The sequence below is a fragment of the Taeniopygia guttata genome, chromosome 4 (assembly GCF_048771995.1).
Source record: "Taeniopygia guttata chromosome 4, bTaeGut7.mat, whole genome shotgun sequence".
Lineage (NCBI taxonomy): Eukaryota > Metazoa > Chordata > Aves > Passeriformes > Estrildidae > Taeniopygia > Taeniopygia guttata.
Genome location: NC_133028.1, coordinates 11,672,048 through 11,697,761, shown reverse-complemented (window position 1 = coordinate 11,697,761; position 25,714 = coordinate 11,672,048). Strand labels below are relative to the sequence as shown.

Genomic DNA, 25,714 nt, shown 5'->3' with positions numbered 1-25,714 from the left:
GTTAGTTGGAAAACTTAATAAAACTTTTCCTAAAACACTGGAAGTGTATAGGAGTCTGTGTGAGAGAGGAGGAGAAGGAGATGTAAATTGAAAATCTTGTTTTAAAAGGGAAAGATTGCAAAAAAGGAAGGTAGACTCATGGTGCTATTCGGAAGTTGGTATTTTGTATTTACTGATTGGGAGTGTCTCTTTAATTCACAAAAAAATTCACAGTGTGAGACTGTGCATTTCAAGGGAACACTGAAGCAACTGTAGGAAAAAAACTTTTCTTCTGCAAATGTATAAAATGGACATTAAAAGTGTCCTCTATCCCCTTCCAAACAAAAATCCAGCAATGCGCAGGGAGCTCTCTGTGAGCTGCTCCAGCTCTCCAGGGGTCAGGGCTGTGCTGGAAGCGCAGGGGTGAAGCAGTCAGTGCCAGTTCAGTCAGGGAGCCACCCCAGGGCAGGTGCTGAGCTCTGCTGGTGCCTCAGCCTGGGAAGCAAGGCTGCTGCAGCTTCTTGTGCCCTGACAGACTCACGCTGGCTTTGCAAGTACCTGCTGGGGTTCATCCAGCTTATCCCATGTGCAGGTGTGCCAGCAGCAGGGGAGAGACTTTGAAGTTAATAACACATTGTGCCTGTGGAGTTTAGATGCCTCTATCTATAATCAGCACAAAGTGAAGCTTCCATGATTGAATGTATTCGTAAATGCATATATTTCTGACTATGTCCTGCTTATACCCTTGAGCTGCTTCTTTTTTTTTCTTTTTTTTTTAATGTTAAAAAAAGACACCAACCGATGGTTTCCGTTCTAAGAACTCCCTTTTCTTGAATTAAGGGTTTGAGTTTTTGGAGGGTGGTTCCAAAAAGACTGTTCCTGGGTCTTATGACAGGAAACCAGCATGGATAAGTTCAAATAAGTTGAATCTAGGACATGTTTCTAAATGCAGCACTCTTGAGTCACTCCTTTGGTTTGAGGGGGGGCTTCTCTTTATTAAGGAATGAGTTTTTGTCAGTTTAGGTTCTATGGGTGTGTAGTTCTCCAGGAGGTTAAGGAGGAGCAAAAGGATGCTTATTAATCTGACATGTTTAAAGATTCTCAAGTTTACTGAGAAAGCTGGTGAGAAAGTCAGTGTTGAAGCTCATTTTTTAATGTTTGTTGTAGGCAGTTGCACTGTTGTTTTTTCTTTTTTTTTAATCATTCTAATATCTATAGAGGATATTACAGGGTGGCATAATCTTTTGAAAGCTCAGGGTTACCTCAGGTGCAGCAATGAAACTGGTGATATACATGTTGTGACAAGCTCTTGCTATTTTAGCCATGTCCCTCAATGCCATAAGGAAAGGCCTCTGTAAAATTAAACTAGCATTCAAATACGGGGAAAGGGAGAGAATTTTGGTGTTAGCATAAAGACAAATCATTGATCATCCTCATAACCTCTTTATCCTCATGTTGACACACAATTCTCTAATTTTGTGTTTTTCCATTGAGTAATGGTACTGCTAATTCATCCTCCCAAACTTTGCCACTCTTTGCTTGCTGTCTTCTCTGTTTTGTGTTACACTGAACTGTTTGTCATGTTGGCTAACATTTCACTGTACTTCCATCCCTTGGATAGCTCTCTCTAGATTAAAAAGTGTAGGGCTGGAATTAGATTTTTTTTTTGTTTGGATGTGTATAACCCTGTATGGGCAAAGTCTGAGACTCAGCATGGAGTTCATACTGGCTATGAGTTCAGAGAATGGATGTTCTGCTGCAGTTTGACAGTCATTTCCCATTAATGTTACAATTGAGCAGTGTGACCTGTAAGACTTAGGAAAATTCATTGTAATACCAGAATTTCCTCCTCTACATGTAAGTATATTATTTATGGCAAAATGAAGTGTGATTATTGTCTAAACACTTTCCTATATTGAATACTAATCTGCAGAGAATGAGTGGCAGCCAGGAAAAGCAATGCTGGTGGGAAAAGGCGCTCTATTCTCCCCTTTTTCCTGCATCACAGTGTGAAGGTAAGCACCTCTGCCTGTTAGAACTAACTTGCTGTTGCACCCATGTTAGAATAAAATGCTCCTTGTTACGGATTGAAATTGCTGCAGATGAATTGGATTTACTGTCTGTATTTAAAAAAACCCACACCAGTAAGCTTCCACGAAAAGTTCTCTAATCTGAGAGAGATCTGGGAAGCTTCAGAGGCACTTGTAGTAGACCTCTAGCATGATTCTAAATTGGTTTTAAAAGAAAGTGGTTTTGAAATAATCTTTACACAAATTTACTTAATTAAATTCCAAAGCCTTCAATTAAATAAACAGAAAATCTCTGATTGTGAAAACACTTTATTACATTTTTTAATGTTTCATCCTGAAAAATACTTATTAGGTAGGTAAATCTATAAGAGTGTGAAAACATTATGATTACCTCTTATGGGTGTGCATAAATAATGTGACAGTTATTCAGTGAATGTGTGGAATCTCTCTGAGGCTGGGAAGGAGAGGGATTTGCCACTTGCCCACTCCTTTCACACTGACAGTCTGGGAATTCTTCTGTCCTGCACAGAGAGCAAGTCCAGTCTTAGTAGGCAGGCTGCTGGTGACCAGAAGCAGGTGTGCTTCCAGCACTCCCAGGAATCTGCAGCCTCTGACAGCTGACTCAAGCCCAGGTTTTCAGTGGACCAGCAAGAATCCAGGCAGCTTTTTTTGCCTGCATACCAATTCACCTATTCTGTATAGAAAGCAAGAAGCTAAACAAGACAATTCTGTATCTTGCAGGATCTCTGGTGCTTTCTGTTGGCATAGGCTCAGGATGAGAAAGTTTTGATTCGAGACCTGGTTCCTTAATAATCTGAAAGTAGATGAGCCAGTTACTATTTTTGAAGCGCACCTTTAAGTGCAACGAGCTAAACAGTGTTCTTGGTTCCAAAACAGCCTTACCTTGGTGTTTAGGACAGTTTGGGTTTCAAGAACATCTTAACTTTTACTTCGCTCCCAGCAATAGACCTGCAGGAGCGGAGGGGCGCTCGGAGCCTGCCCCGTTGGCGAAAGCCGTCAGTCTTCCCGGAGCGGGATCGCTCCCCGCAAAGCCCCGGGCCGGGGCCGGGGCCGTGCCCGGGGGGGCCGTGCCCGAGGGGGCCGTGCCCGGAGGGGCCGGGGCCGTGCCCGAGGGGGGCCGGGGCTGTGCCCGGGGCCGTGCCCGGGCCGGGGCCGGGGCCGTGCTGGCCCCTGGCGGCGAGCGCCCGTCACTGCGGCAGCGCCTCCCTGGCCGAGCCCAGGAGCTGCTGGGGCAGAGCCAGGGACAGCATGTCTGACATCTCTGCTGTCTGCCAGGGACAACAGAGCCAGCGTTTGCTCTGTGCGACTCAGTGTTTAAACCAGACCGGGACCTGATTCTCACAGCTGGCGTTACTCTTCCACAAACCTTTTTCTGTATCCGGTTGTCAGTATGGGTACTTTTTATACGTGGGTGTTGATGCATGTGATCCATATGTATCTATCTACATGATAGATGTTGATATTATATATATAAACGTTTACTCTGGTAAGTAGAAATCATAGCCATTCACATCAGCTGGGGTTCTTGAGTTTCAGTGAGGAGCAGGCTACTGTTTCAGTATATACTGTGTGGGTATAGAAATAGGAGTGATGTGGAACACAATGCAATATCAGAGTTAAAAATGTACTGAACCATTTATCATAAACAAAGTAATTCTTGCTCTTTGGTATTTTAGGTGCTTTCATTAACTAAGTAGCTTCTTCTTTTACTATTAGTTATCCAGGTAGGATTTGATGAAGCTTCCGTGAGGTATTATGCTGATTTCTTTATGGGTGTCAGACCATAAAAACCCCCACAGGCAATGAGTTTACATGGCATAAAGTGTGAATTCCAAGAATACATCTCTGGATGCTTTAATTTATGGTATATGTAAATAACAGTGTTCCTCAATTCTGTTTTTTCTTCCTCTGCATCTGAAACACCCCCACAAAAACAATATAAGAGTGCTATACAAATGCCAAGGGAGAGAATGGTGTAGGAGAACTTGCAGATGTAAAGGAAGTATCCAATGATGATGAACATCTTTTAGATTTTAATATGGTAAGTTTGTCAATGGTTTTGGGGAGGAAGATTTTTACTTATTTTATAAGGGTGGGCAACTGCATCTTTCCTTTCATCACAGTTCTCAGTCTACCCTCAAATGAAATTACTGCAAAAAACTTCAAAAGCTTCTCTTCTCTTACTTTGTTTTTTAACTTCCTCTGCATCTTGAGCATCCTTCTGAAAGTTCCTCTGGGTGTTGTACTTTGGGGAGTACAACCCTTTGTACAAACAGCTGTACTTCTAGTAGATAAGCAAAGCCACTTTCCTTTGGGAATGCTTGTCATTTGCTTGTCATGAGTGTTAAACATGAGTCTTCTTTTCCTTCAACTTCTAATTTCAGTAAGTGTAGAGTGAGCTGAAGTGCACTATGAGGGCAGAAAGGACCAGCAAATAAAGTCATAAGGATAATATATGCTGAATACTGTCCTCATTACAAGCAAAAAAAAAAAAAACCTGTTGTGTTTTTTTTTTCTCTAGGGAAAAGATTTCATGTACACATGTATTTACTGATATACCTTTTAACTTCAGAGTGATGACAGCACTTAGTTTAACATTGTGACATGCTTGCTGTGGCTTTACTCATTCAGATGAAAATATATTTAAAATACATTTGCTTGAAGTTTAGTCAGAGCTGTGCTGTGCTTTCTTACTATTTAATACTGTCAAGTTTTGGAGATAACTTTTACAGTAATTTTTCCAACATGAACTGTGATAAAGATACATCCTGAGTTCACTTTTGATTCTCTTGCTGTTTTGTGCAAATCTTAAAATTAAGGAATCGGAAAAAAAATAATTAAAGCACCACCTTTTCCCCCTGCTATTCTGCAGTCCTTTCTACATAGTGGACTAAGTCAGGAAAGAGGAGGACTTGCCCTGTAATCATGGCATCTCTCTTGGACAACTACAAAACCATATAACCCTCCCAGCCCAGAGAAAAGCAAGCATGTTCTTTATTGTTCCCCATCAACACTGTCAGTTTAAATCCTTAGGTTTCTTCTGTTTATGAAGCAAGATGTGCAGATGATATAAATGCTGAGGCAAAACCAAATGGCTTCAGGAAGAAGATCTACTCCAGTGATAGCTCCAGCTCTGAAGACACAGCTTCAGAAGGTGGAAGCGAATGGGCTGATCCATGTGAGGAGGAGCTTTTTTCTCGAACTCAACTGTAAAAACTGCAGAGTAGAGCAGATGATTGAAAAGTAACATGAGATGGAAAACTATCTTTCGTGAGGGTCTGTAGCTCTAAAACAACAACTTGAGTTTCCTCTTCAGTTAATGGATTCAGATGTGTATTTATCTTTCTCTTCTTGCTTATTTTATAGATGAGGACACAGCTGTCCTGTTGAAGATTTTTTTTCCCAAAAAATACTGTTAAATTCTTGGCTATTTGAACTAGACTAGATTGTGTTGTCAAATCAAGAATGGATGTGCATGTGCTTGTCTTAGTAGTACCACTGCTTTTTTGCATCTTAATTGCAGTTATTTTCTTTCGTAACTGTAGCCCTACCACTATTACGATCTTCTTAGCATCGCAGTGTCTACAACTACTTCTGCTATTCAGAGACTTCAGCTTTCTGCACATTAGGCTTTGTTCTTTAAGAACTGGGAGATAAATACTTAACACTGTAATCTATCAGTGCCTTTCTGAATGCAGGAGAAAAGCATGAATGACTTGTCCAGTCTTCATTCAGTAAATCTCATAACTTTGAAGTAGGAACAACAGGGTTGTGCTTTAGAGACTTACAGAAACTGTGTTTTCTATCCTATGATTCCCCCCTCCCACAAACCAACACTGAGGATACCATGGTTTGTATTTTTGCTAACTGGAGAAGCCAAGGAATTTTTGTAGGTATGGAGGCAATGTGGAGATTTTTCCTTTTTTTTCTTTTTTTTTGTCCTTTTTAACAATTTGCCAATGTGGGGCAGAAGTTCAAAAAGTAACACCAAAAATAATAAACCACTGGGGTGATGTGTGGATTGTTGTGAATTTTGTTAATGAGTAATGAGAATGTTGTCTTGTTGCAGATGAAGGCATTCATGTAACCTGCAAAAGCATCCTGTAACTGAACTTGAGCCTGAATGACTGAAACTCTAAAATGCTCAGTGTTCAATGTTCTAAATGCAAAGGGTCAGTGCTTCACTTGAAAGAAATCCTGTGGCTGCTGCAGTTAGCTGCTGTTGTGGCTGTAATTTAGTAAATCTTGTAGCTCATTTTGTGTTTCTGAGAGAATGTGTGGGGCAAGTTATGTGTGTGGTGGGTGGGGGTAGGGAAGGTGATGACTTACAACATACATGTGTGATTGCAGTAGTGATTGTTGCTTTATGTGACTTGCTTTTAAATTTTCTTTTGTTAACTTAGAAAGTCAATACATTGTCAAGTTGCAATACATTGCATCTGTACAAGACTATCAACTCCTTCTGCTTTTAACACATTATGCAAAATGTATAAGCCAGGAGGAGCAATATTTGCAAAACTAAACATTCTGACTTTTTAACAACTCCTAGTTTAAAAAATGACAACAACTAACTAGTCTACACGATCGCAGCATGTCTATAACACCAGAAAGTGCAGAAAGTCCAATACTGACTTGAAAAGCTTCACCATTATTTTTGACAGGCAATAAACCTCACAAGAAACATAGCTGTTTGAAATGTGAGCTGAACTGCCTTTGAAATATGTTCTGCGCTAGAAATGCTTTCTGAGTAACTGGGTTTTGTTGCCTTTATTCAACTGACAATGTAAGAATTTAAATACATGGTTGGGAAACCACGCCAGTCTTCGTGCAACGCTTTTGGTGAGATCCTTACTAAAACTGGCTTGGTTGCCCTTATCCAAGGACTTTTCTTTTGGTCCTCCTCTTAGACAATGTTTTAGGGTTTGTATTCATACAGCAAATCTTTTGACACTTTACAGTTTCTTTTCTTAATTTATTTGCAGACTTTGAATAGATTTGATATATTTTACTTTCTTCTGGAGCTTCCTTGAGAGGTTGTTTAGCACCTGCACTGAAACTAGTTAACTGTAACATGAAAGGAAAAAGGAACTTTACACACAAATTCTTCAAATCACTACAGTGAAGAATGGAATATAATTCATTTGAGAACAGGAAGTGACCAAGTGGACATATTTCAAACACAAACTTCAGCTCAGTTAATTCTGGCTAGAGCTTCTTTGTTGGTAAGAAAGGGCTCAAAATTAACAAAGGTGTTGCTCATAGTTACACTGTGGCATGTAATGATTCCAGCACCTTTGGGGAAAATAAAATCCTGTATTGAGCTTGGGCAATAACAAATTGTCTTTACTTGTTTTCATAGTTTAATGGCTAAAGCTCTGAGGCTTTCAGTGAGAGTTGAAGTGTGGTTTTTAGTTTTTCTATATGGATAGAAACACACACCAACAACAATAACAACAAGAGCATTAAAGGTTGGCATACGCTGAACCGCACTGTGGGATGAAGCGCATTGCATATCCATAGCATTGAAGTATCAGTTTTCCATTCCTGGGCTGAAATTTGTTTCTACTTTTTGCTTCAAGTGGTTGTATTGTTCTGATTTCACGTACACCAGAGTAACTGATTTTGTTTTCTTGTGGAGTTACTTAACACCGAATAAAAATATAAAAGGACAATTGGATGGTGTGTGTGTCTCTTTCATTTTCTTCGGCTAATGTGTATTACTTAGATACAATATGCAGTTAAGCCTTAAATATTCTGGAGAAATAGCATGACATACTGATTTGGGAGTCCTTTTTATTGCTCTAATTTTTTAAACTATTTTAAAAATAAAATACATTGCATATGTTCTTAAAAAAAAGAAGACAAAATGAGCTTTGTCCACACTTTATTTCTGTATAAATTAATAATGACAAATTCATGTTTATAAAACATGAGACCTTTTTAAAAAAAAGTCAAACCCAAGCAAACCCAGACCCCCTCTCACATAAATAGTTACTGAACTTGATGTAATATGGGATCTAACTCAGCAGATTTTTGTTTCTGCTTTCAACTTGTGTTCAGCCATCAAGAAACCAGGATCTCACTAATTCCATGGCTGTATCTCCTTTCAGAGAAAGGAAAAAAGCTCCTAGAGCTCAAATTCTACTTGGCGGAGCCTTGTGTATTTTGGTGCTGTAAGTCTGCAACCAAAGTAACATGGGCTTCTGTGCAGAATGAATTCTGCTGAATTAGAAGTTCAGTGAAAACAACACAGAAACACACACTTGGAAATAATGGAAGAGTCCCTCTGTAAGATCCTTGGGTGAATACTTTTGTTCAAACTTGGTAGTTGAAACTTTTGAAGGCATCCATTATTTTCAATTATTTCTTAAATACAGCAGAAGTAGTAAATTCTCATTGCATTTATAGAAGATACTTGATAAAGGAAGTACATTTCTCAGACAGACTTTTCAATTCCTGTATCTGAATTAATATTAAACACATATATTGTAAAGAACCAGTTTCCAGTGTAAACAATGCTTCTGCATGCAAAATATGCCCCTGTATAGTCCGAGAGCAAGTGCATCTGTCAATGATAGGACAGGCTGGCTGTAAATGCATGTCACACTGTGCCTTCATGGGAGTGTCCTGATGTGAAGATACATGGGAAGGCAGTGAGCCTTCTGGAAAGCCAGGATTCCTTCGCAGTAACTCATTCTTTCCCTGCCAGCACCCGCATAGTTGAGTATTATCCCCAGTGAATTAGTCATTACCTTCTACATACAGCATCGCACATAATTTTTTTTTATTACCTGTGAAGCAAATAGCAAAAAGACTCCAGAGGTTTGGGACAAAGGAGTCTTTACTGACAGATTTTAGCTTCCTACTGTGAGACTTCTGTTCCATTATTCAAGTTCCTCTCAAAATGTAGTATTACATGCAAATACTTATAAATTTTATGGTCTACCTCTGCTCCAATGGGATGATAATGGGATGAACAGGAAAAAACAGCTGACAGAGGTGACAGTGGGCCAACATGCTGCTGAGAAAAAGCCACCATTTTTCCTGTAATTGTACTCAGTACAAAAATATTAAATTCTTTGAAGCACTGCAGATCTAAGGAGACATAATAATGGGATCTGTTACCTGCCCAAACTGAATGTTACTTAGTTTCATTCATCCTTACTAGGTCTAGACAACAATTGATTTTTAGTCCAGTACTTTTTTTCTTCATAGTGAGATCCAATAGATATTGCCATGTTGACAACTGCTACAGAATAAATCTGTTTTCTTTTGGAAATGTAATTTAAATAGTGCTTGCATAAGATAATAAATCTGTTATAGATCTCCAGCTTTTCATTATGCAGCTGTGCATAATAACAACCATGTTTCCTTCTCTGGCATGATTTAGTGATGAGTGAAGATCTGTAACAGAGGTACCGTGGAGGCTTTGTTAGTGATTATTTATGGGCACTCAGGATTCTGCAATTCTGAGATATTATACAAGGAGTAATGTTTTTAGTTGATATAGTTTTACTCCTTCACACTTTATTACTCATGTTGTCTTTCCTAAACAGCTTGTAGACAGCGATAGAAACAATCCTGTCACGCATTGTTTCAGTAATATCAGTTCAAACACACTGGAAAGTCTCACACACTTTCCCCTGTCTTTCCTGCTCTTCATTTTCTTGCTGTCTCACGGAGGGGAACCATCTCAGTCTGTTCTTACCCAGTGGTAACAGAAGGGTTAACAGTGATGGTAGCTATAGACCAAGCTTCCTCATCCTTTATCAGGTCTAACTTCCTATAGGAAGAGGCAGCCTTTTGGGATAAACAAAGAGCATGTTCCCCAGCTGTTCCTGATTCACCCCAACCCTTTTAAAACAGCCTGGTGTGCAGATAGTCCACCCGTAGGAATGCCCGTGCAGATGGTGGCCATGCTGAAAATGGACAGCTATCAGAAACAGCCAAAAATGGTTTTGTGTGGAAAAAAAAAAGATGAATCTGAAGTAGAAGAGCATAATACTTCTCAAAAGCATCACCATCTGCTTCCAAGATACTGATTTTTTCACAGAATTATTACCCTTTTCATTGCTACCAGTCAGTAGAAACCTGAGTATATTCATTGTACCCTTTTCTTGTGCCATATAACATGCATGAGTTATTTCAGTGTGCCTACAGGTAATTCTGTGAAGCAAGGAGGAAAAGGAGCAATGTCTCCTGTCTTTTGCTTTCCAGAGGGAGCTTCTCTGTCTCGTGGTATGATGGATAACAGCTCAGAGTATCCAGCAGTGCCACACTCGGTACCCTTGCACTCAGGCTTGGGTGAGCTAGAACTCCATTAAATCACAGTGATGGCAAGTGGAGGCAGGAGCTGTTAGGCAGCTCACAGTGATGCACAACTGCTGTACATTCACAACATGCTAATCTTTTCTTTAAACTAAAGAAAAAATTGAATTGTCTTCTGGCTTATGACAGAGAATTACTGACTTTCAGGAGCTGCACAGTGGATTCAAATGAAGCTCAGTTTGGCTGGCTCTGAAAGATGCTTGCATCACGCTTGGCTTGTGATGAATGAAAATTCAATCTAGATGTTCTCATCTAGCTCTTAAAAAAATAAATTTGAAGTTGTATCAATTACAAAATTGCTGAAGTTTCAAAACAGAACTGAAAGCCTAAGCAGAGAATGCTTTCTCACATCTACAGGCACAAGAAATAGGACAGAAACTTCCTTGGCTCTAATGAAACAGGAAGGGCTGATATTTGGTGTACTTTTATCATATGTAGTATATTTTGGAGAAATCACCGAGACAGAACAGAGCAAAAACTCCTTCTTGCAGAATAATTTTAAACTGGGATATTGAACTCTGCTGGCATGAATGAGTCTGTATGACAGAGTTTTCATGCTTTAAAAAAAATTCTCTAGCACCAGTCTATTACTAGACATGTAGAAGTTTTTGCCCACTAGGTGAACATCAATTGCCAGTTTGAGGCTGCTCTATGTAACATTTTGTTTCTGCACAACAGCTGCAGGCAACACACTTTTAAAGCATGATTTTATCCCAAGAATTTTTATAAAATTAAGTGTTCTGCAGGTTTACTTGACCTTGAATCAGTGGCAGAAGACTGATAATAACCATGCTGATTAAATGGCACAATTAACTTCTTATCACACTTCTGAGGATTTACTTACAACCCACGTGTTTTAACAGGAAGACTTGATTTCTGTGTGCCCTTCTGTGTGGACTTTAAATTTTGCACAGCTGCAGAATAGAAAGGTGCTAAAGGTCCCTTTGTGCTGAGTTATGCTTTTATACTTCCTGTACCTGGCAGTACCTGTTCTGTTTATTTTAGTAATGAGCACATGCCACACTTCATCACAGCTAGTGCTGTGACATTGTATTTAGTCACAGTGTGAGCCCTTCAGCTTTTCCCCATACAGAGAAGCAATAATACACAACATTTGCAGACAGAAATTTACCTTATTTGGGATGAAGGGGGCATGAAAGGACTGATACTAACTGCTAATGCAACACACCTTTTGGTAATAGCTTATGACCACCAGAAATGCTACTTTCCCTTTCCTATGAGTTATACAGCCATTCATGTGCAATAGAGGGGTGTTTTTTTACATTGACGAGGCTGCAATTTTCTGTGACTTCCCATATGCTCTGCTACTGCTGAAAGATTCTGCAGCAGGCTTTTCTGTTTCCTTAGCCTAAATTATATTAAGATGGGAGTATCATTATTTCCTGTGCAGGCACTCTGCAGAATTAGAGAGTTCACGACTGTTTCCATTCTTTTATTTACCCTGGGAACCAAAAAACTGACCTAGGTACAATAATACATCATGATGACAATACTCTCTTCTGGTTGCTCCAACAGAGGAATTGATTCACACTCCCAAAAACAGAAGAAAAAAATTAATACAGAAAAAGGAATTAGTGACAGTATATGCTCAAAAAATCTTTTGCATATAAGCAAGTTTATAATGCCTCAAAATTGGTTTGATTTTATTTACCTTTATTTATTTACATTAAATATGGAAGCTCTTTTACAGAGATATTAGTCATTTTCAAAAGAAGAGATGGAAAAATTAGTGCCAATCCTAAGTCGTTTTATGTTGATACCCATCTTAGAAATTCAGCAGACTAAGGACTGATCCCGTCACAGAAACAAACTATCTGCAGAGGTATAATTTTTGATGGTACATTTTCAGAGCAGTTTCATAATGATTTAATTCTTATCTGTATAGTATGGATTTGGTGTCAACAGGGTCATGGTGACAAGTACTACTGTACAGCTTTACCTCAGCCTCTCACGAGTCATTCAAGTGCAACTTGCCCATATGAAAGCTTGAATAATCATGGGTTTGCACTGCTCACAGCGAACCAGCTACACAAGTTTCGATATTTCTGCGTCTCCTGCCCTCCCACTTCCAGCTTCAGAGTAGACAGGAGAGGTGTGAAGTGACGAGAGTGCTTAAATCCTGGGTTCAGATGGGGGACAGCTTTATCTCACCACTGTTCTAGAGACATGATAGCCGACCCTAGGTGCAAAACACACGACCTTTGCAGAAAACAAAAGCAGTGCCGAGTTTCACAGATGATAAGGAGACACGACAGCTCTGCTCCCGTCAGGTGCTGACTGCTCGGGAATCAGTGTGGGGGTAGAGCAGGGTGTGCACAGATCCACCATGCGAACGGCAAAAGGATGCACTTTGAGACGGAAGGTGAAAAGAATGGAAAGATAAAACACGCAAAAAAATCGCAATTACCACCCCAGAGCCTCTACTTTTGGCATTACAGAGCGTAACGCCAGAGTTCCACAAAGGTAGGGACACACCTGCACATGATGCCTCCACACGTTCCGCAGCCTACACTTGTAAACCCACTGAATTTTGTTCTCTTCCTAAACGCAGGCGGCAACACGAGTGCAGCCCGCCCGCCCGGCTGCTTTCCCCGGGGGCGGCTCGGGCTGCCCGCCGGCCCTGGCGGTACCGCGGGACGGGCTGCGGCGCCTGGCGGCCAAAAAGTGGCGCCTCGGAACGAGCGCCCTCAGCCAAAACCCACGCTTCCCTCCGTTCCGGGATCTCCTCGGAACGAGCGCCCTCAGCCACAGCCCTGCTTCCCTCCGTTCCGGGATCTCCTCAGAACGAGCGCCCTCAGCCACAGCCCCGCTTCCCTCCGTTCCGGGATCTCCTCGGGGCCAGCACCCTCCGCACAGCCCCTCTCCCGGGGCGCCTCCGCTGCTGAGCCAAGCAGGCACCGCCGCCCGCCCGCCACGGGCGCTGAGGCGATTCAAGATGGCGCCCGGCGGCGGCCGCCCCGGTCCGGCCCCGCTGCGCGCAGGCGTTCCCTTCCCCAGCGGGCGGAGCTTCCCCGGCGCGCCGGGCGGGGGAGCGGAGGCGGGGCGGGAGGAGTCGGGCTGCGGGGGTGGGAGCATCGCCGGAGGAACCCGGCACCTGTCCCGCAGCCAGGTGTGCGCCGCCGGCGCTATGGGAGGCCCCGCTTCACGCCGAGGGGGTGCCCGGCGAGGGGCGGCTGCTCCGCCTCAGCCGCGCTGAGCCCGGCGCTGCTCCGCGGGGACCGGAGAGCAGCGACATGGACCGCCCGCCGCAGCCGCCCGCCGCCTCCTAGTCCCGCGGCAGCGGCTGTGGGGCGCGTCGGGCATGGCCCAGCGTGACGAGAGCGACGGAGGGCAGCGCTACCTCGGTGAGGTGTCCGGGCTCCTCGGGGCTGTTCCGTGCTCGGCTGCCGGTGCTGGGGTGTCGGTGGTACCTGTTGATGCGGATGAGGGGCAGAGCCCGGGGCCGAGCGGGGCCGGCGGGAGGGGAGCAGCCTCATTGCCGGGGGGCCGCGCTGGCTGCGGTACTGCCTGGCCCGGCCGCGTTAAAAAGTTGAGAGGAGCAGGTGGGCTGAGCTCTCGGAGCGTTCACCGAGTGGGTTGAAGACCGCAGAGAAGAGTGAGTGCTGCTTCCTCAAGGCTTTGGTTGTGGCTTTTTTTTTTTTTTTTTTTTTTTTTTTTCGGTTGTTTCCGTTTCTTTGGGTTGTTTTGTAAGCGAAGGCCGCTAGCTCGGAACCTCCGCAGAGCGAGTCGTGTTCAGACCGTGAGAAGGAAGCAACTTTAATCCCGCTGCCTCTCTTGTAGTCGAAGTCCCACAGGCAATTCCCAAAAACCTCAGAAAACTACATCCCACAGTAGCTGAAGGTCTCCTGACGTTGCTGCTAACTTAATGTGGTTCACAGAGTTTTCAGTAATAATGGTGTGGGGAGGGTAAAGCCCTGTAAAGCGCTTCTGGAGCAGAGGCTTTAGCAGAGCACTGTACCTTGTTTGTATTGCCTGCCTGACGGAGCAAAAACAGTCGGAAAGCAGTGAATGGCTTACTTATGATTACTTTCGGAGCACTCCACTCAGAAGCCAGATTTGCAAAGCTCACACTTCTAAAAGGTCACCAGTTGAGAGTTAGATAATAGTCATCTTAATTAAAAAAAAAAAAAAAATCCCCCCAAGTTTATTTTCTTTTTTGTCGGTACACTTTTGGCAGTACTTACATAGGTAGTGTTAATTTCTGTATCCCATGTTAAAAGGCAGATTTTTTGTAGTTCCAGGAGTTCTTCGCTTTTAGCAGTGCTGTGGCTGTTAGAAAGTGCACATAAACAAATAGAACCAAGAAATCTTTAATAAACGAAACTGAGTTTGATGCTCTAGTGCACCAAGGTCACCCAAAGCTGCCCTTGATAACAGCAATGTGTTTCTTGGTACATGCAACAAAATTACTATTAAATGCATGGAGATTATAAACTGCTAATTAAAAAAAAAAATCCTTTAAGAAGAAAAAAAAGTTTCAACTTTGTAACTGAAGAAATTCCTTGTTCTTAAAAACTTGAGAAAAAATGCTGGCAGAAGTAAGTGTTGAAGAGATCATGTGTGATGTAGACTCTTTGAAAACTGAGGTGTGTATGCAATCATTCCTCTTCTCATTCCTGTGAGGCAAGAAAATATAGAGCCTTTTCCTGCAAATTGTCTTGTTGCTTGCCTAAACTGCATCATAACTCCCAACAAACTTGGAATAACGGGCCTTGAGTTTGCATCTTTCTGGTTTTGTTTTACTCTAATGATTTGGTGTTGCTGTTATCTTGAACTTGTATGTCAAAGTGGGTTAAAAAGCTATTTTATTGTAGATCTTAGAAATTATAATCAAATATGACTTGTTCCCTCTGTATGGTTGAGTGATACGCAAAGCCAAAATCTGTTTTAAAGCCTCTGGTTATTGTCAGAACATGCCTTGTTGCATGCTGTGATCAGAATCCGAGGAATGTGAGGCCATATACACAACCCCACTGAGGCAGATCGAAACTCCACCTGTCAGAAAAAGAATTACCTAGGAGAGGGTCTGAAAGCAGAACTAATTTATGTTGGTGTTTTCATGAAGTTCTGGTACTTGTGGTTTAGAGCCTTTCTGAGTTTCATTTTGTTTAGGAATCTTCAGTGATTTTGTATTCCCAAGCTTACGTGTAAATTTCTTGCATCCACGAGGTTCTGTGACAGAGTTGCTCAGGTTAGCTGCCCTTTGTGTGAATAGCTGTGTCCTGATGTTAGTTTTGAACCTGGCTACAAAACTGTCTTTATCGTGTGCTCCTTAGCACTTAAGTTGGAAGTGTTAATGAGTAAATAACATCTACCTGCTCTCTCATTGCCACCTTGGCTGTGTTTTCCTAACTCTCTTTTCCTTGTTATTTTTGTGGGATGTTCCCTCTTATGAGAACATGGTCTCTGTAAGACATAGGATGTCAGGACTTTACAAATATTGACTTTATTTCGATTGTAGCATATTTAAATAAACAATGGGGATTATTAATCTTGTGTGGACAAAATTGCATACTATTTCTCTGTAGTTTATGGTACTCAGATGATAATGTTTCAACATTGTTGTGTTAATAAATGCTTTATGGAAAGAAGTTAACATTGGAGTACATGACAGAATATTTGACATCAATTGTCAGATTTTGCACTTACCAGTGAGGCAGCTAAAACAGAGTATACATATCAGTCCATCCTTAAAAACAATCCTACAACAACTTAACTCAAAATGAATCAAGTAGTTCTCCTGTGTGTTCTTGACAGCTGACTGCATCTCAAGTTTTCATTTAAAGCCCTTGATGGGTACACTTCAAAGCCTCCCACAGTTTTGCTGAACTGTGTAAAACCTTTGTAGCTTGCTGTTGCATAATTTGCTCCAGCAAGCTGTAGTGTTGTATACTTCTTCATTTCTTGGTTGCCTGTTTAAAGGGTCTCTTCCTGTTAAATTTATTGCTTGAAAAATACCAAGTCAAGTTAAAATTCCACACAAGGTACAGAAGCTTTTTTCACTTTATTTTATTTTTTTAAATTCTTTTGTTTACAGTATTTGGCCTCCTGAGCTGCTGTAGTTACTGCCTCTGCCAAGGTCACTTGAATGCTTACCATTTGTAAGCTTGGTTGAGAAGAGCAGTGCAATTAAGCTAAGGACTGGCTGCTGCTTGGGAAAATCATTGAGCAGAAGTAAAGGCAGTCATGGGAGGAATTCATTATGGGAACTGTTTACCCAAACATCATCAAAGCTGTTCCTGATAGATTACATTTGTATTTTGTTTTCTGGACTGCACTTTCTAGATGCATTCCTAAGTTTGAATTCTTGTAAGTCAAACGCCTTGGCTGCCCTGTTCTGAAGTGTGTATGTGTATATGCTTTAGAGTAACAAAAGGGGCTGGGGTGGGCTGTGGATTTGAAGAGCAACGTAAAGTATATGAAGGAATAAAGGTGAACACAGGGAGAAGAAAAAAGTCAGCCTTATGTTACAAAAACAAGTGAAGTCAAGTAAGAAGGTCTGAGAACAGGAGATTTCTGTATATACAACAGTAATTATATCTAATGCTCCATGTTGTGTCTTATTTGTATTCTTGAACTATGACTGTTGACTCCTTGATTATAGTTTGTTGCCTGCATTCAAGAATTGCTGTTTAGGGTTGTTTGTTTTTTTGCTGGCCCTTGCAATTTTAATTAGTGAATAGAGAATTTATAATGTACACAGTTGGTGTGTCAGCTATTTCAAAATATACTTTAATTGCAGGGGATGTAAACTTTTCAAACCATGGTAATATGAAAAAAAAAGTTGCTATAGCAACTCTTTAAGAAAAGACTTCACACGTCTTCACAAGCTTTTTAGTCAAAACAATACACTTGAAACCTTGCTTAGACAGAGGATTAGGCAATTGATGCATTGATTGGTTTGGATGGGTAGCATATAGTTGGCTATTAAAAAGTTCTGAAGAAGTCTAAAAGATGAAGTATCCAGGGTTCTTTCTCCTGGACTTTTGCCTGTGCTTAGGAGTGGATTGAACTGGAGTTTCATATCTGCTAGCAAATATTGGATAGTAAATTAAAGATTTAGTGTAGCATACAAAGTAAGTTGGATTCCTGAACTTTCCATATGACTAAAAACTTATGGAAAAAAAAAATTCTGTTTGGGCCAATGAGATATGTTTCAAATTAGTTTTCTCTCACTCACTGCCTGTTGGTATCACAATGCCAAACTGTATTGATGTCCTCAGATCTGAGAATGGACTGTGTGTCAAACCCTGGTGTTTGGCAGGGCTCAGGTGACATTAACCAGAGGTTTAGAACTGCTGTGAGATAGCAGTTTTCACTGACGTTTGAAATTGAGAAGTTTGGGTTTTCTTTGGGGGTATGTGTGTATTCATTTTTTAAAAATAGAATGTGGGGAGGACCTTGTAGGGAACAGCTGGCACCTTTAATTAAGTGCTCTACTTGAGAGAGAATAGACCAGAAGCAGGAGACCAGGCCTCAGGAACTGAAGAAAAATCTGTCTAGAAGGCAGTCTATTTGCAAGATGGAATGAGTGTTCTTCACTCATTCACACTTATCCCAGAGTGTTTCAGAGAGAAGAAATTGAAGCAATATGTGCATATTTGTTCTGCCAACTGCTGCAGAGTAATTGCATTGCAAACTTCAGAAGGGCTGTAGACAATTTACTACTCATATGGCAAGACAAGATCTGTGTGATGTACAGTGTTATTTATATAGCTCATGTAGTGTTTAAAGGGTCAGTAGCAGTTCTGGAAGCCAGGGCAGTATTCTTGATGGTGTTCCAGGTGTATGAAAGCTACCATTGAGTTGGGTGCATCCAGCCTGTAACTCCTGTTTGGCAGCCCTTGCTTTGCAGGACATTGAGATTCAGACTGGAAGTGGGGCACTGACTGGATTAACTGACCTGCTGGCAGCCCCTGGGGGACAGCATGGATGGAGATCACAGTCCCTGCATGCAGTAAATGCAACGTATTTGCAAATGTCATTGTTACTGGATGTGCACTGATGAAGTGCATTGTGTGCATTGTCAAAACATTGACTCTGTGGATAGCTTTATAACTGTTCAGATTTTGTATCTCTTCCTTAATGAAACAATGATACATAATGCATTCTCGTCTGTGACAAGTTTATTATCAGTTTTATGGTTTCCAGAAGAATGCTGAGAAATTCTGTTTAAACGAATACTTTGGAATCTGCTCTAAGTGTATGGAAGCAAGTGTATGGTAGCCCTCTGACATCAGCAAATATGAATTTATGACTGTATAAAAATAAATCTCATATATTTGCCTCAATATTGACAGGGAACATTAAAATACTGCAGGTTTTATAGTATGCAATTTCACTCTCAGGAGATGTGTAAGAAGCAAACATGGGCACACAAACTGCTTATGAAAAACTTTTCACGCTTCACATTTTCTAGAAGCCTAATTTAAGTTGCACTTGTCCTGGTTGTTCATGCTGGGTGAAGGGATAGTAATCATCTGCAAGAGAAGACAAATAATATTTAAAAGCCTAAATTAGGACAGGACTGAGTGCATTAAAAAAAACCAACCCTACAAAACAAACAGTCAAGAACAAAGCACAACCTTCCTGCAAACTCCTAATATTTTCTTTCTTTTTAATCAGTTACCAGCTGGGCCAAGACATCCGAAGCAAATTTATCCAGCTCTTTAAATGGTTTGACGTTCGTGGGAATTCTGGATGCAAGAGTGGGCAGCAGTATCCAGGGCCTTCCAAACTTGAACTCTGGGACCACAAGAGGTATCTCATTCCCTGAGTATGGACCTGGCCTGCTGTCCAGTGCTTTAGAAGATTGTCATAGCCTTAAATCAGTGGATTCTGGTATTCCAACTCTAGAAATAGGAAATCCAGAGCCTGTTCACTGCAGTGTGTTGAATGTGAAGAGAAAGCAGTCGGAACCTGAACTTGTGCCTGACAGGGCTTTCCAGAGCGCGTGCACGCTGCCGCCGTATGTGCCTCCACATTCGCTGACTGCTGAGCACGACCACGCCGTGCGAAAATCCTCGACTTTCCCGAGAACTGGGTACGACACTGTCAAACTTTATAGTCCAACCTCAAAAACTCTAAATCGAAGTGATGATATCTCTGTTTGTAGTGTGTCTAGTCTTAGCACAGAACTGTCAACAACTTTATCAGTTAGCAATGAAGACATTTTGGACTTTGTGGTCACAAGCAGTTCAAGTGCAATTGTGAATCTCGAGACTGACGAGGCGCACTTTTCGGATGTTACCCTGAATTCCTCGAGAGACAGCAGTGACCAGAACCAGCAGCAGTATTGTCATGAGACAGACGTGGACAGTAAACGGAAAATACTGGGACCTTTTACAAACTTCTTTGCCAGGTAATGTTTCCATAAAATATATTTTAATGGATTATGTAAGATCTTGGGAGAAAGGTTCTGTTTGATATTATACTTTGAAAGATATAATAGCTTGGTGTTTTAATGTAGATTGGTATTAACATATTTTTTCAGTTATGAGTTGAATAGGCAAATATTGCTGGGATCTAAGGCTCTGCATCCTACTCTATATTATGTTTATGGTATATGGAAGCATCTTAAATCTTGGAAGATTCCTTCTATGTTACAGTAAAAGGATTTCTGAACAAGGTCTTTCTTTCTTCTGAACAGTGGCTTCTCCAGTGATATATTTTGTGATTTTGGCCAAGGTCTTTAATCTTGTGTCACATAAATAGATAAATACAGGTAGAATCCATACCTGTATTAAAGAACTTTGACATCGGAAGATTCATAAGTAGTTTAGTAATGATGGAATATTTTATTGATCATTCTAACGGTATGAAGCTTAAAATAGAAATACTTTAAAAACACTTGGTGTGACTACTCTGATCTTTCCAAATCTCAGTTACTATTTTTTTAATATCCTTTTCCTTAATTTTTGTATGGAATAAAAAAATGACATTGTGTCACCCACTTGTTGAAATGATGGCATTGGCTACCCAAAGCAGTTTCTGAATGTGGCCTTTGTATGAATTAAAAGGTTCTAAATGCAGATACCCCAGGGAAGTGAGGAATAAGGAGGAGGACTAATCTGCTTTTGAGGGGTTGAGCTGTTTGCTAGTGGGTTCTTTTTTTTTAAGTTATGTAAGGCCTTCATAATGTTTCTTACTTTTAAGTTATATCCTCTGACATTTGATATATTTTAGATAAATTGTTCTAGAAAGAAATTTTAGACATCAAGCAGAGTTGGCTGTAAATAACCTGTTTTGCACATGTCTTCAGCTAGTATCTCTTTCCTCATGCAATTTATTTTTTGCATGAGATAAGTAGGCTAATAAAATACATAAAGAATTGGTAAAAATCATTATTTGAAAGGCTGCCTTATTTGCAAAGCTTAAGAAAATCAATTTGTTTAGAGCTACTAAGCTGACTGAAGCCTTTGTTGATTTTTATTCTGAGGTTAAAGTATTGTGCAGCAGAACTCCAGTTCTAGCTGAAGCCATGTGCAAATCAGTCATGTTTGAGGTGCTGATGCTTTTGTGGACCCTTGTCTGTGTGTTGCCATGGAACCAGACTTAATTCTGAAGCAGGAGGCTTTTCAGCACTTCAAAGCATAAACTTTTGTTACCCATTCTGGTAGCACAACTGCTAACTCAAACAAATGCTGTCCTTCAGCCTGCAAGGGAGCACAGTGGAACAGGCACATTTAGACCCCACTCAGAGTAGGATGTTTAACTGCTTCTCAACTTTTCTTATCCAACAAAGCAAGCCATGTGTCCAAATTCTGTTCTCGTGTAGTCTGTGGTGGTTTTACCAGTGTTGCAGAAACTGCAGTACTCACTAGACTTTTGCACCTGAATCTTTGCGGGTACATTGAATGCCAGGAAACAAAAGGCTGTCATTACTGCCTTTTAAATGGGGAACAGATAATCGTGGTCACTGGGTGATGTCATTGTAAAAATATGAGGATTAAGTTCAAACTAGATGATCGGCTTTAAAGTTCCAGGTGCTCAGTCTGTAACCTGACCTTGAATATCCTTCTCTTTGGCATCCACTTCCTGCTCTGTTTTGGAAACAAGAGCTGCCCGCTTTTTGTCTGTACTTGCACACCACACCCCCATATGCATCTGTCTCATGTCATGAGACCTGGTGGTGCTTTTCACAGGTATTGAACAAGCAGGGAGCCTCGGAGGTTGTTCTGTGCTGCAGAGAGTACTATTTATATTTATACTGTCAGCATTGTAAAGGTTCAAAACATGCCTTTGCTAGTTTTTGTTGGTGTTTGTAATCTGCCATCTGTGGATTTGAAAACTCCCTGTTCCCTGGAGTTTCTGTGGGCTCCTTGGATTCCCAGGACTTACACCAGTACTGAAGTAAATGAACCTGGGTCTTCCAGTGTTTTGTTTGAAAGTAGCTGCTTTCTGGAGGCCTTCCTACCCAGCTCACCCTGTGCTCTGTACGGGGGTTTGTGGGCAGTGTGAGATGAAGAGGAGGCATTTTGAGCAGTATTGTGAAAGACCAGCTTGCTGAGAGGGAGCTTCTTAAAGCAGTTTGTTCCAAGTGCTGCAGTGATGAGTATAAAAAAAGTCCCAGAAAGGAGTCTGTTCTTAGCACTGCACTCTGCTCTGGAAGTTGCGATTCAGTCTCACAGGTTGAGTGCGTAAACTTCACTTTAGAAAACCAAGCATGAGCCATGGCAGGAGAAAGCCAAATTGTCTTGGTTTTGGCCAGTGGCTGGCACACATGTGTACAGCATGGAATAATGACACCTGAGTGCTTTGTACACAGCCTTCCAGCAGCCTGATGGTCATGGGGTAGGACTGCAGTGCAGAGACTCAGCCTTAATCAGCTCTTTGAGGGCTTCTCTGGGTAACAGGGTACAGGTCTGAGCCATTGAGAGCAAAGATGAGTCAGCTTAATTTTTTGCACAGGTTGTTGATATTTGGTAAAAGGGAGAAACCTTGCTTCTTGAAATGGCATCTCTGCTTGCATTGAACCCCATCTGGCCTCTGAGGATGTGCTAATTTCTCTGATCTTATCAGAGTAAACTTGGCCTTGACATGTCAGTTAAGATTTGTGGCTGCCTGTAGAGATAATACTGACAATAATTGGATGCCTCCAATGCTTGGTCACATGTGCTTAAGCTACTTACATATCAGCTAGTCTTTCTCAGTACCAAGAAAATGCTTAGATAAATAATTGCTTTAAAATATAAAGTTATTTTTTTGCACTCTGTACATTTGTTTTTCCTTTTGAAACTGTATGCATGTGCACAAGGTTGTATATTCCATGTCAGTTCTGTGGTCTTAAGAAGTTTTGGGTTGAGACTGCATTTACAAAATGAGTTGTAGAAGAGATCAAAGAAAAAGGGAAGGCTGGTGGCTTATTTCCTTCAGTTTTGGCACCTTCAAAATCACTTGGGAATGGAGTGCTGCTGCCCTGCCTCCTTGAGCACTATGGTGAAGAAAGTTTCCTGGGCTGCTTCTCTGGCTCAGTTTGTGTCTTCAGCAGTTTGAGTATCCATAAGGTCTGGTTGTTTCATCAGGCTGCTGGATGCATCTTTGGGTGTGGCCAGGAAGATCAAAAGTGAGAAAGAGGCCACTTTTTGCTTAGGCACAGCTTTCCTCTTGGAACAGCTTAAGGCACCACAGGTACCTCTCATTAGGCTCCAGGTCGGCATATGAAAATGAATTACTGCTTCTGAAAGAAGCTGTAATGCTGACTGTTGATAAAAAAACCTGACATGTTGGTTGTTTTCAAGTGTCACTTGTATAAACTTTATAAGCCCAGAGGTCTTTCACGTAACCCTGAGTTGGAATTAATTTCCTTCATTTGAATATATGCAGGAACTTGGTTTGAAAACTAGTGTGAGCAAATAACTGGGTGGGAGACTAAAGTGTTGGTGACTTGTCTGTTTCTTTGCCTTATTGACCCAGAGTAATGTGGGTTAATGAGTTTTACCTTTGGACTTTGTACAGTAGTGCTGAAACTTTTTAAATGTGTGGATCTTAAGCAGCTTTGCTGAATCAGTAGTGATCTTACTGCAGAAGTTGCCCTTTTCATTTATTATTTTCAACTATCATTTTGGAGACTGAAAATGAGTATCTTTGTGCTTACATGGAGAGTGACTATAAAGGGGTTAGGACTATGTACAGTTAAATAATAAGCCAGGCAGTTTGTTTCATTTTAATGGATTGCAAGCAGCCTAAGTCTTTACTTAGTCCACTGCCATGGATATTGTCTGTTTTCCCAAGAATCTGGGTCTTCTTTCTTCTCAGGCTACTCCTACACGTTTAGATCTGATTGTTCTAAGTATTTGGATGTCAGGAAGCCTCTAAGGAGTATAGGGACTACACATGAAATAAAGGGCTTTAAGAAGAACATTACATTTTACTATTTGCAAAGAATCTCTACATTTCTGGAAGAAAGCTTCTGGAGCAAGATTGGCATCCTATACCATATGTAGAAGCATGTACTACTTGTAATCTGATAAGAAAAAAGTCTTAATTTTCAGAATAGTAGCTACTGCTTTCATTAACTGTTTTAAGTCTGAAATAATGTGAATTTATTATGTTTATATCACATATGTGCACCCATGTTTTGAGATTACTGGTCACACAATTTGGAGTTCTGAATTTAGGAATTGCGTCCATCGATGGCAAAAGTCATCTGTGTTAATGGATAGGACCCTTTCATAATGTTGTTTGTTGATTTTAATAAGGGGACGTCTTATTGTACTTCTCTAATTTTGGTGTTAAAAGGAAGGTAGAATGACAGGGAGCATTGTAGTGTTAATTTCCAACTTTCACGTCTCCAAAAATGGGAATTCACTGACCACAGGAGGGAAGAAAAATTGTGAAAATAATTTCAGTTGACTAATTTGTGATATTAGTTATGATGCTGTCTCCTGTTCTATGCAAGTTTCTGTTCAATGACGCCTCTTAGAGTATTGGCTGTTCAGGATGAGACAGGATGACTGCAGGACTGAAGTGTGTAGGAGGAGGAGCAGAAAGAGCTGGATGCACTGTGGAGGCAGGTAGAAGTTCACTGTTCTAACCACAAATGAGCAAAACCAAACTGAGCTGGAGGTGGAGTTGTCCAGAAGCTGATGGGAAGGACTCCAGAAAGGCAGCCTGTGATGGAGGGACCCTGCACAGCCACCCAGCACAGGCTGCTGCCCTGCCCTGCCCTGGGCTGGGCTCCAAGCACTGTGCCTGCCTGGCCCCACCTGACTCACTGCCTCCTTGGAGGGAAGAGAATAATTGAGTGGCACTTTCGTCCTTCCCTGCTGCTTTATCTGCATGCATTTCTAGCAAATTGTTGCCAATTGCAGGTGGCTAAAAGGGCTGGGAAGAGAGGAGGGCAAGCAAGTTCATGTTTTGGTGGTGTGGGAAGCAGCATAGGCACTGAGGATCTGTTTAACACAGGATGCTGGCAGCAGTATTTCAGCAGCCTGTGAGGCCTTCAGGTGTGCTCATCTGAAAGGTGCTTCAGTCTTCATAGTGTGGTTTTGGATAGTTCTTATTTGATAGTTCTGAACTGACAGATTAAAAGTCCTCTCCCCACCTGTATATACTACCCTGTCTCTGTGTGAAACAGAAGAAATCAGCAGAATTCTCTGAAATAAACATTCTCTCTCAAACAGCTCCTCCACAGGTGGAAAGTTGGAATTCTACAGAGCTAACAGCTTTTGCTTTTGATAAAGGTTGAAAATTGTATGATACAGTTTTCAGAATTCCTGTCTTACTCAGAGAATGAAATTTTGAATTTTGTCATGTGGCCTGTTCTCCACTAGGTGTTGAACTGAAACTGTCTAAATTAATTGCAATTCTTATTTTCCCTTTTTGTATGGGATAATGTAACTCTACAATTATAGTTCTTTTGGTTCTGCCTTAAACTTTTCACTAAATTTTGAGATGTGGCTCTTTAGAATAAAGGGAAGTTACTTTAGTAGATTAACATCTTAGTTTTGCTGTTGACTAACTGGAAACAATTTTACACAAACAAGACTTTAAACCAAGAGGTTTCTTGAACTTATTTATTCATTATGGAAGCTAAATGAAAATCTGCTCAGTGATACTTTGAGTTTTGAAGTTTTTTTAGTAACTGTATAAAACTGTGCAGTAAGTGAGGATTTAATGTGGTCTAGTTTTTCTTAAAAGCAGGTGAAACATACACGTTTCTTTTCTAGTGGCTGGTAGGAAGCATTGCAGAAGTCTGATATGGCTGGTGAATGAAATTTGTAGCATCGATGGGTGTTGAATGTTGCTTGCAGCACTGAGCTGTAATGCTCCCTTCACCCTCCCTTCCCTTGTGGGGTCAGAAGTCCTGCCAGCAAACCTGCTGCAACGTGAGC

The 25,714-nt window shown here is 41.2% G+C and overlaps 2 protein-coding genes across 5 annotated transcripts in view; both read left to right on the top strand.

Annotated features, from left to right (window-relative positions):
• KIAA0232 (KIAA0232 ortholog) overlaps window positions 1–7,702 on the top strand; it is a 62,503-nt gene extending 54,801 nt beyond the window's left edge. For 2 of the 4 annotated variants that reach the window (XM_030270690.4, XM_030270693.4), the window contains 2 exons: window positions 1,913–1,994; window positions 3,974–4,892. In XM_030270690.4, the coding sequence (XP_030126550.4) occupies window positions 1,913–1,994; window positions 3,974–4,371 (480 nt within the window). In that variant the 3' untranslated portion in view covers window positions 4,372–4,892. Of the gene's footprint in view, window positions 1–1,912; window positions 1,995–3,973; window positions 4,893–5,063 lie in introns of those variants that run through there. The other 2 variants (XM_030270691.4, XM_030270692.4) reach the window with 2 other exon arrangements.
• Window positions 7,703–13,591: 5,889 nt separating this feature from the next.
• TBC1D14 (TBC1 domain family member 14) overlaps window positions 13,592–25,714 on the top strand; it is a 64,449-nt gene continuing 52,326 nt past the window's right edge. Inside the window, exons 1-2 of the mRNA XM_012573651.5 lie at window positions 13,592–13,723; window positions 19,005–19,740. Coding sequence (XP_012429105.2) covers window positions 13,681–13,723; window positions 19,005–19,740 — 779 coding nt within the window. The 5' untranslated portion in view covers window positions 13,592–13,680. The remainder of the gene's footprint in view (window positions 13,724–19,004; window positions 19,741–25,714) is intronic.